A 12,094-nucleotide genomic window follows, 5' to 3' on the forward strand; every position below is an offset into this window, starting at 1 on the left:
TCAGTTTAAGGTCCCTGCAGGCCACTTGGGCCAAACTAAGCGGATGCCAAGGGAGTAATATCATGGATTACCTTAGCTAAACTCCCAACAAGTGGAATTTCTGGTTTATATGGTAATTCTGTATGTTTAACATTTTGAAAAACTGCCAAAGTGGCTGCATCACCAGCAATGTAAGAGGGTTCTAATTTTTCCACATCCTCAATAACACTTGTTATTGTCTATCTTTCTATTTTAGCCATCCTGGTGGGTGTGACGTGGTATCTGATTTTTGGATTTGGCTTGCATCTTCTTAATGACTAAATGATGCCAAGCATCTTTTCATGTGTTTATTGGCACTGGCATATCTTCTTTGGAGAAATGTTTATTCAAATCCTTTGCCCATTGTTCAGTTGGGTTGTCTTTTTATTATTGAGTTGCAAGAGTTTTTTTAATATACTCCAGATTGAAGTCCCATATCTGATATATGAACTGCAAATGTTTTCTCCCATTCTGTGGGTTGTCTTCCCACCTTCTTGATGTTATGCGAAGTGCTGAAGTTTTTAATTTTATGATATTAAATTCATCTATTTTTTGTCACTTATGCTTTGATGTCATATCTAAAAAAATAACATTGCCTAAGACAAAGTCATAAAGATTTACTCCTGTGTTTTCTTCTAAGAGTTGTAGAACTTTAGTCATTTTATTTTATCTATGATCCACTGAGTTAATTCTTGTATGTGATATGAGATAAGGATCCATTTTAATTTTCTACATGTGGATATCCAGTCCTCTGAGCATCATTTGTTGAAAACTCTACTCTTTCCCCTTTGAATTGTCTTAGCACTTTGTTGAGAATCACTTTACCATAAATGTAAGGATTTATTTCTGGACTCTCAATTCTATTCCATATTGTTGCATGTTTATTCTTATGCCAGAAATATTTTTTGAGTCTTGAAAGATAAATAGGTATTTGCCAGTCAAACAAAGTTTTGAGTAAGGTTGGAGTGAGGGAACAGAGGGTATTCCAGACAGATAATGGCATAAGTAGACATGTGGAGGGGGAACACCATGACCACATTGGTGGAGAACAAGGAGTGGGCTTTGGCTAAAGCATTAATAGCTGTGGATCAGAGTAGGGGTGGAGAGAAAGGTAAGATCTAGGACTAAGGAGTTTGGTTTTTACCATACAGAAATGTGGAGCTTGTGAAGCCTTCTACACATGATTACATTTGACTCCGGGAAGGTCTTTCTAGCAGCAATAGGCAGAATAAACTGGAAGACGGACAGAAAGGCAGAGACATCATTTTATAAATTATCTCATTATGTCCAAGCAATCACTCAGAAGGGCCTGAAGTAAGACAGTACAATGGGGGCAGAGAAGAGGGATGGATGCATTGGACAGATGTTTATAGGGAAAAATCAGTGATATTTCTTCAGCAGGTGGATGAGTTAGGCTGAGATAAGGGAAAAATTATTCATGACTTCCAGATTTCTACAGAAGAGTACTAGAGGACACAAGAGGAGGACAGGGTTAACACAAATACAATCATTTCCATTTGGGACATGTGTCAGGCACTACACTAGTTGTTTTCCATGTAGTATTTCATTTAATTTATATGCATTGTAAAAAACTGATAAACAAAAACCTCAATTAAATAGAGCTGAGAGACTAAAAGGGGGAGCTCTCACATCCTGCCACATAGCGGAGCCCGAGAGGGAGAAGAAAAACTCCTCTTTTCTCCTGGCAACAACTCAACCAATGAAAGGCAAGGACTGTTTGTTTACTATAGCCCTCCTCACTTCCTTTCTCTACATAAAAGCATTCTCTTTCCCTGGCTGTTCAGTGACTTGCATGTGGTTTGCCATGGTTGCAGACCCCTAATTGCAATTCTCTGCTGATCTGGAATAAAATCATCTTTGCTGGAGAAATATCTGGCAGTCTATTTGTTTCAGATCAACAGCATTATATCATTAGCCCCATGAGGTTTTATTGCTTCCATTTTATAGAAGAGAAAACTAGTCTAAGGGAAGATACAAAACTTATCCATTTCATATAGCAAGTTAGTAGTGGAGCAGATATTTAAACTCAGATCTATAGTTTATAAATACCTTTACCATTTAAGGTAACTTTCATAACTATATTTCATCCTAGAAGGCCACTATAAACTGTATAAGCACAAAACAGGAAATGTAACCCATTCTTTACTGCCTATAACTAATTACCTTTAATTTCCTCCACTGTCATATTTTTAAAGACACACAAAAATAGTTTGTAATGAGGTGCAGACTGGAAGAGAATTGTATTTAAAATCTGCCTTATTATAAAGACAAATTCAAATTCAAGTGCTATTTATTAAACATCTACTATAGTGAGACATTTTGTGGAACACATTTGTATAGATTATCTGTCTTAAACCCTACAATAACCCACTAAAGTAGGTCATTTTTTGTTTTGTAAAGAAGTGACCTACTCTTAAAGACTTTCTTGATTTTAAACCCAGTTCTTTATATTTTATTTAGTTTCTATTCTTTGGCATTCACATAAAGATATTCATTCAACAATCACATATTTGGGTAATTATATCTGTTCTTTTCAGGTGTCAATAGAGGGTAGAAACAAGGCAATTGAGCCTTCTGATTTTATAAAAATGATCTGGAGCCTAGATGTGTTCAGGTTCTGAAAAGGTTTAACTTTTGAGTCTTTGAGCACCTCCCAATAATATGTTGGCCTCTCACTGCCGTGGCCTCTCCCGTTGCGGAGCAACAGGCTCCGGACGCGCAGGCTCAGCGGCCACGGCTCACTGGCCCAGCCGCTCCGCGGCATGAGGGATCTTCCCGGACCGGGGCACGAACCCGTATCCCCTGCATCGGCAAGCGGACTCTCAACCACTGCGCCACCAGGGAAGCCCAATAATATGTTTTGCATTTACTAATTAGTTAGCTATCTTTGGGTTCAATTTGAATAAGCTTTCAGATCTTCCTCAGTATCGACAGTGCTGGCATAAATTTTAATAAACTTAATAAACACATTTCCATGATATTTTACTTTTAAAAATAAAATTCTTTCAAAAATAATTATCTTTATCCTAAGTAATACATTTATTTCACTTATCTTTAATGCACAGGAGAAACAAGCATAGGATGAAATATATATTTTCATACTATGTTTCACACTATGGTGTGACAATACTTTATTGTCACACCAGGTTGTGATGCCATCTATGAATTTATTTCGCATAACATCTTCTCTAAATGTTATCTTTGGCACTTTGATTATAATGTAAATTAGTGCACACGACAGACTTTAGAAATTGCTTCAAAGAATATCTGACTTAGCCCTTAAAAGCAAGTATTATATAACAGGACTGAAAATAAAATTAGTATCACACAAAGGACCACCTTGGGCCATAAACCTGTTTTGCCACTTATGTATGCAAACTACTTCTTGCCATTTCTTTTGCCAAATTAAGCTTACTATTGGACTATGTAAACATGATCTTTATTCTGTTTGTAATATCCTGTATACCTTCCCAAACTGGCCAGAAGACCAAATTCAACTCTTCCACCACATCTAAGCTTACAACAATATGTTTCAGATAAATGTCTCCAAATACTGTGGGCCTACAGTTTGTTTTTTAGCCCAGCAATTTTATAGCAATACTATAAAGCAATGACTTCAATTTCATATAATCATGCTTGGCACAGATAGTGGCTCTTATCCAGACCTATTTAATTTCACCTTTTAGGAATTATGTAAATATCATATGTCTCTTCAAAATTTACCACTACAGTGTTACATTCCTGACCTCATCTCTCATAGACCACACAACATATCGACCTTAGCATTTGTCTTTTTTGCACTTAGCTCATGTGGTGAGCACCTGAAAACCATTCTTAAAACTTACCACACACTCTCTTGCCTGCTCGGCCTCTGCCTTTTAAATCACGCGTCTTAATTTCTGTGTAGACTTGGCGGATAAGCAGGATGTGATGTACTGTGCAGGACCACGATCACAGAGGTACAATACAGGTCAGTATAAGATTTTAACAATGTGGTTATTCATGATAATTATTGCGTCTGACCAGTATTAAGTGAACATAAGCAAAAGACTTGTGTGGAGCACTTAACATTTTGCTTTTGTATTTATATCCACGTCATGGCATAATAAATAAGCATATGGTCTCTGGACTCAGGTAGACCTTGGCTGGAGTTTCCTTCTTCTGAGGCTCAGTGTTCTCATCAGGAAAGTGACAATAATTGTGCCTACAACACAGACTTCTTATGGAAATTACATGAAAAAATTCTCATAAACACTTAGTACATGCCTGCCTTACAGCAATTGCCCATAAGGTACAGCTGTTATCATTATTACTATTTTTGCTGTTATTAGTTGGAGTTTTGGGGGGCACCTTTATGATTAAAATGGCCTGTATCAATAAGATTGGGCCTAAAACAGAAGCAAAGCACATTAACCAAATTTCAACTAACTTTGGACAACTTTAACTTTTCCCTTAGAAAATCCATCATTTCTTGATTTTTATGTTTTTAAATGTTTTCCCAAACCATTTTTGGGAAAAGAAGCATAAAAATAAAATACCAGTTATATATATCCCCATGTCCCTCTGCCTTCTTCCAGTGCACATTTTCCCTTTCTCTACACTCTGGCATACAACCCTACCATTCTGGCCAAGTGCTACAGCTGATATGAAAATAGTAACTAGTTGAGCAGATGTGTATCAACTTTACTCTGAAAAAAAAAAAAAAACATAATCCCAACTCTGCCACTTATAAACTGTAAAATCATAAACAAATTATTTAACCTGTGCCTGAATGTCCTTTAAAATGTGATTAATAAAAACTAATTATTTTTTTAGAGGGAGGGCTGTGTGAGTTAATATATTAAAGTGTCTAGAACAGTGCCTGGCACATGTGCTACACAGGTCTTAGCTTTCCATTAAGGCTGAACTCGTATACAGCACTTCATGTACACATACACACAAATGAGGAACTGACATTTCCTTTTCCGCATCACTACTAACAACCTTTCTTTCTACACTGTGTCCTTAGGTAATCTGCACTGCATAGCAATCTACAAAAGATGACACTCGTTGGATTCCCTTCTCAGTAACTCAGTCACTCCTCAGTATTGTTAGGAATTTGGAGATCCCAATTTCCTATTTTAGGCCACAAAAGAACAGTTAGTGCTCTACTGTTGTTTTATCTTTTAAGGTTAAATGAAGGACTACGGTATAGTAAATCTTTGCCATCCAATATTTTACCTCCTGAAAACACTCAAGACCTGAAGTTAATGCTAATAACTATAGCACTCATGTAGCTGACACTCTTTGATAGAATCATGATAAAAGTGTCCTGTTGCCATGAATGATGTCTTTTGCATAGCTTAGTTGATGATTATAGTCCATCATTCGGCAAGCACAAAACACCCACACCCTACCGAACCTCAATTTGGGATGGAAAGATACTAAGGGAGTTAGTTACAGGATTTTCTGACCTTTCTACAGTAATTAGCAGTATCTTTCACTGGTCCTAGTGTTTCAGACATTTTGATATCAGCAAATTTTAGTGACAGTATCTGGCAAGTTAGCTCCATACCACAGCTATTGCTAGGAAGAAAAAAAAAATTGCATTTTTCTTGGAAAGGAAAAATTAGGTGTCCTAGGAAGATTATAAATAAATTAGATAAGTTACAGTTATTACTATGCAGGGCTATTTTTCTTGACTTGAGGTTCTCAATTATTTTGTAAAAAGAAAAAGAAAAGAAAAAAGCATTTTCCATAAAATGGGAGATTTTGTAGCATAAATCTAGGAAAAATCAAGTGTGGCATCTGATATCCATGGTTATAACTTTATTTGTAATTACTATCCATGGCATTCATGATGCTTTTTAACATGATAAGGGACATTTCTAGTGTTTCCCGGAACATTACTAGAAGCATTTATAACATAAAAATGTTTGAAATTGAATAATAATAATAGAGTCTGTAAGAAGTTGAAGCTAGCCTAGTGTCTAGTCTCAAGGGCTAAGAGGTTAAAACCTTTATTAATTATTATAAGACCCTCTGCTTCTGTGCATTTGGCTAATAAAATATATTTATCTATATAGGTGAGTGCATGTTATTTCCTAGGTAGGAAGAATAAAGCATATAAAATCTTTGACATATACAATTATTTTCATATGAATATATTTTCAATGACACTTTGTATTATCCTATATCTTATTTCTCAAGAGTGAATAAGAAAAGTCCTTTAGCAAAGAGGATCTAAATTAGGGTAAAGAATTTAGCAGAAATTTTTCAAGAATAGGCTTGTGAGCTTTGAAATGATTTGAATTCAAACTCTACTGGTTGTTCTCTTGCTTTTGAAGTTGGGCTCGTTTCTTCAATAATGACATATATTTGTATAATGACTCACTATATTGTAATTGAAAATGAGTGTACTTGTGATTCTCAATTTTCAACTAACTGGCTTGGAGCTGGTGATCAAAGTTTAGTTATTGTAGGCCAAATCATTCATTATATCCTAGAGGCATCAGATGATAAATTTCATTTATGTTCATGGAAATCCACTTCAAACAATAAAAGTACAAAAGTCAAATGCATACTCATATGTGCACACATACATGCACATATGTGCAAATATTTATTAAGTATATAAAGCCAAACCCAACAAAAAGCCATCACAGAACAAGAAAAGGGATCTAATGCTAGAAATGGAGATAATTATACCTTAAAAAAATGAAAATATGGGTAAAATATGTTTATTATGTAATAAATCACCAAAATTGACATAAGAAGAGTCAAATTACTATGACAGCAATTTTTTAAGTTGTTCTGGAATGACCTCCAGAAAGTTGCCGGGCCTAGCTGTTTTTGTGAAAGTTTCTTTGAACCTTCAAGGGATATGTAATGGCCAAGGTATCCAAATTATTGCAGAGTACCATAAAATAAAGAAATTTTCCTAATTCATTTTAAGAGGTTAGCACATTCCTGATCTGAAAACCTGACAAATATAAGATAAAAATGGAAAGCTATAAACCAATCTCACTATTAATAAAGTTGCTAAAACTATAAATATTAGAAAAATGAATGCAGTAAATAGCAAAAAAAATACCATATCCTGATTAAGTAATTGCCAACAATTACTCTTGCCTCCATACACTTAACATGCTAAACATAATCCCATTATTAATGCCTCTCATTACAGTAGTGGATCTTAAAGAAGGGAGTAAATACGGGGAGAACATGAGTAGTTTGGAAAAAGAAATGTATTTACTGTGTCATTCTCCAAGAGAAGCAACTGGCCCATGGGCACCAGGAAATAAAGATTTTTAAATGATACTATTTTTCCTCTGTGTTCTTTTACAAATTTCTTAGCTGCTTAAAAATATACATATTTCATTTATAATCCTAAAAAAATCATCAGAATTAGAAGGAAAACAAAAAGCAAACAAACAAAAAACGATAGCAACAACATCAAACAAAACCCAAAATATCATAAACATTCCCATGTGGGGATGAGACTGGTAGAGTCTTTAAAATGTGAAGCCAACCGAATATGGACTGAAACCTCCTATTCCCAGCAATATTTCTGTCCAGATATGGGCATTCTTCATTGTTCCAAGAATTTTCAAACTGTATTCAAATTAGGACCATTTGGAAAATTTAAACTGCTGACCAGTGTTCTCTGAAATTTTCTGAAAGGTGAACTCTGACGTCTTACTCTAAGACCAGCTCAGACTGAATCAATCAAGTCACCACCAACTTCAGCCAGCTTGTCAGTGTTCCCTTTGACTTGGAGCAGTGCTGGCCGAGGTTAAGATCATTTAGACATCATAAATACAGATTCTGATTATCACTCTAAGGGTCTTCTTTACTACGAAAAGACATAACATACGAGCAAGGGGTTCACAGTTCAAGTCAATGCAAACTGGAATTTGTCTAAAATTGTGAGAGCGCCTTTAAACCAAATTGCCAGAAGTCGAGAACTACTTATACTAAATCAATTTTATGGAGTATAGAGACACAGTTTTACTGAGTATAGAGACATATAATTTACACAATTATGATGTATACATAATATATACACATATGTTAATACATGTGTGTATGTGAGACATAATTTACATAAATATATAAATATACGTGTGTATGTATATATACACACACATACACAGACATATTAACATTTGATATAAATGTGAGTGTGTGTATTACAGACTGAATTATGTTCCCCTACCACCAAATTCCTATGTTAAAGTCCTAACACCCAGTACCTCAGAATGTGACTGCATTTGGAGATAAGGCCTTTAAAGAGGTAATTATGTTAAAATGAAGTCATTATGGTGGGCCCTAATCCAGTATGACTGGTGTCCTTATAAAAAGAGGAAACTTGGACACAGACACACTGAGGAAAGACCACGTGAAGACATAGGGAGAAGACGGCCATTAACAAGCCAAGGAGCAAGGCCTCCGAAGAAACCAACCCCACTGACACCTGGATCTCAGACTTCCAGCTTTCAGAACTATGAGAAAATTAATTTCTGTTGTTTAAACCACTCAGTCTATGGCACTTTGTTATGGCAGCCCTAGCAAACTAATACAGTGTGTGTGTGCACGTGTGCCCATGTGTATGCATGTGTGCGCACGTGTGTGCATAATTTAAAATATAATTGTTACTATGTCATCTAGAGTCACCCTTACCACATAATATCTCATTTCATAGATTGTGGAAAGTTCAAGGTCCTCCCATAGATTCCTGCAAGTGCCTAGGGATTAGTGTCCTAGCTTCAACCTCCTTCCTCTCCTCATTCAGTTCAGATGTCATTTTACAGTCTCCAGTGTTGGTGGTCCTTGTCCTGTGCTAACCTAAGATGGACCTCAGGCCTTTCTATTAACTTCCATCAAAATAAAATAAGGTAAAAGGTTAAGAACAACTTAAAACAAAACAAAAATAAAAAGGTAATTGCGAACGTGGGAATTGTGAACATGGCTGACTTTACATCCCAGAAATGTAAAAAGTTAAAATTGAACATTAGCTATCTCTGCTCTAACATAGTCACTTAGCCATTTCCACAAGTGGGAGCTCTAGTTTCCTTTTATGTTCTAATGTTATAGTTCTTATTCTCTCCTCCTCCTCCTTCTCATTTCTCTTCTATCTCTCCCTCTTACCTTTCCTCTCTCCATCCCTCCCTCCCTCCCTTCCTTCCTCTCCCCTCCTCTATATATACCTTGATTATCTCTACTCTTTTTTTTTTTTTTGGCTCTTCCCTCATCCCCAGCAGTTTGACCATCATTGTTAGTGAATTCGGCTCATGCTCTCAGGATCCCCTTTTCTACCTCAAGTAGCTAATCAAACTATTTTCTCAAAGACAGTTCCCTTCCTCAGAGAAATCCTGGAGCCAGCTGTTAAAGTTATCCCTGTTATATTGTTTAGCCAAGTTACTGAAAAGAGTGAAGGTAATATTTCAAGTTTTCTTTTCACCCTGATTCAAAAAGAATGAACATCAATCATTAAACATCATCAAATACCAATACATTACCCTTCTATATGATCTCTAAATTGACACAGATCTTAAACCTCCATTAAATCTGTTGAAAATTATTTTTAAATTCTGCAGTCTCATTAGAACTTTTCACTACACATATGAACTCTGAACTTTATTTTTTAAGCCATCAACTGTTTCACTCAGCAAATGATTTAAACTATGATTTCAAAGAGGGCTCTTTGAAAACTAAAGACTTTCTACACTAGTCACTTTCTATAAGGGACACAGGAAAGAAGGCTTAGTTTAGCCTTTGTTCAAAAGATTTTCCACACAATTAATATGTGTTGATATAAATTGCCTAATTGAAGAATGTCAGTTTATGGTTTGTGGAAGAAAATGAAAATAAATTCTGGTTCGAAATCACTTCTTGGGAAACAGGCTGCTACTGCCACCTGGGGGAGGTTCTTTCTGCTTCATTCAAGAAAGCCAAATGAATGTGCTTGTCAGAGGAATAAATCCGTTTTGTGTTTTCTTTGTCATATTCACACAGGAAGAAGACTTTTAAACTTTCTGTCCATGAAGTCATAAAGCATTCCAGATGTCTCCAAAATTCCTTCACACAGAAATACATACTTCACAGACTTTTGAGAGGTACAGGAGAAGATGAACCAGAATATAATGATATGAAGGTTTCTACAACTTATAAACTAAGAAAGTATGTTGGAAAATATGGGTTATATACTAAAAAGTGGAAAAATCAAATTTAATCTTTTAATAACAAAATAAAACCCCAATTTTAAAGCAAAATTTATTTGGCCTTAAGTCATAGTTAAGTACTCCTTTTCTGAAATATGTTATCATTAATTGATATGGAAACTGTATATGTTGATATAATCATGCTAGTGATCACATCAAATAATAAATTTCAATTGCATGGAAATAGCCAAGAGAGTTTTCCTAGAGAACTTTTGAATTTATGACCTAAATACTGTTATGAAGTCAATATCTCTTGTATGTATATTACATATCTGTTGAAACTTTTTCATGAAGTAGTAAATATGTCAATTACAATGGAAAAAATTGTGATCATTGCTTTTCAATGTCTACTTTCTATTTAACACTTGCCAATCCTGCATTTCTTTAGGCTGTAAGATAAATTGTTACCTATAAGCAATTCTCTTAAACAAAAGTTAATCCTGGAAATAAAAGTTTCAGGAAGTACCTATTGCAGTTACACATCTGTCAAGTGACATAAAAAACTCAGTGCTGATTAGAGGAAGACAACTAATCATTTATAGAAAGGATTCTGGTAATAGATTAACTAAATAAAATACATACAGTATCAGTCTCAGAGTGGTACAGTGACACTGCCAGAAGGTTGAAGTTCATAACTGTAACAGCTTGAGGGAAGTCTGTGGAGAAAACATTTTTAAGATTGGAAAAGGTAAGTGACATAGAGCAAATCGGTTGTGAGTCCATAATTAATTCTTGAAAAAAATCACACATCTAATTCAGGAGTAAAAAGAAATCTGAGTGTCTATGGTGCAGCTGACACAGCTGAATGAGTTGGTGAGTTGGGGTCACCTTCAGGGACCCCTAAGGTGAGTGTCTTTTGTATGAGGGTGTGAAGTTCCTTCAACATGTTCATATTAGGGTCTGGAGTGAGTAGGGTGAGGGGCATCAGAGGACAAGAAAGGTCAGCGGTACATAAAACTTTATAGTTGAAGTAAAAGTTATAAGCAAAAATAATAAATATGCAATATTAAATGTCTTTATTTCTGAATCAGCAGATTGAGTACATTTGGCAATTGGTCAGTAGCTCTGCCTTATCAATCTAATGAAAATGATGGATGACCTTAAAATGCTATAAGGGGCTTATATTCTGCACAAAAATAACTACATTTTAGGGGTGCTGTAAATGAAATAGATTCTCCCCAGGTTCTCCTCCCTCCTAACTGAACTGCACAATGTGTTGGCCTTTCTTTTCTTCATTGAAGAGCCAATACTTAACTCTGATGAACCATGGAGTTGTTTAATTATTTCATAACAGATATTACAAGTAGTTCTCATTTTCATCAGAATGTTGCCTAGTTGTTAAAAAATTAGTAAACAGGAACAGAAGTCTTCCTTTAATATTATTCATGTTTCATAGGACCGAAGCATTCAGGAAGTCAGGAAAGATAATTTTTTGCAGATGCCACTTGTATATTCAAGGGGTGGGGAGGTAGGGAGTAGGGAGGTGCAGAACGTTGTTTAAAATGCAAGAAGGGCCATTTCTTCCACTGTACTGTTCCTTCTTCTCCTCCAAGAGTGAATAATTTTCAAATATTGCTGCTACCTTTGTTCCTGAAGTGAGAGACCTCAGGACCCCATTTCTAAACCAACTCACCTGTCACACTGATGAGTTAACATATTCCTCCTAAACATGGCTTACACCATCTTCATGTAATATTTTTTCTAATTTTCCTGCAATTATTGTTTCCTCCTCCCTTCCTTATTTGTATTTGATTTCTCTCTCCTCTCCCACTGCAAACTACTAGTATTATTTCCATTTTCCCTTTGTCACTGAGGGGTCCCCACTTCAGTGGAGAGCTCCTCCATGCTTTAGA

The 12,094-nt window shown here is 35.6% G+C and overlaps 1 protein-coding gene across 2 annotated transcripts in view; it reads right to left on the reverse strand.

Moving 5' to 3' along the window:
* AIMP1 (aminoacyl tRNA synthetase complex interacting multifunctional protein 1) overlaps window positions 1-12,094 on the reverse strand; it is a 168,287-nt gene that overhangs the window by 97,006 nt on the left and 59,187 nt on the right. Inside the window, exon 7 of one of the 2 annotated variants that reach the window (XM_067735398.1) lies at window positions 10,824-10,897. The exons of the other annotated variant lie outside the window; for it this stretch is intronic. Within the exon in view, the coding sequence (XP_067591499.1) occupies window positions 10,824-10,897 (74 nt within the window). The remainder of the gene's footprint in view (window positions 1-10,823; window positions 10,898-12,094) is intronic. 2 annotated transcript variants of the gene reach the window in all.

The sequence above is a fragment of the Pseudorca crassidens genome, chromosome 4, assembly GCF_039906515.1.
Source record: "Pseudorca crassidens isolate mPseCra1 chromosome 4, mPseCra1.hap1, whole genome shotgun sequence".
Lineage (NCBI taxonomy): Eukaryota > Metazoa > Chordata > Mammalia > Artiodactyla > Delphinidae > Pseudorca > Pseudorca crassidens.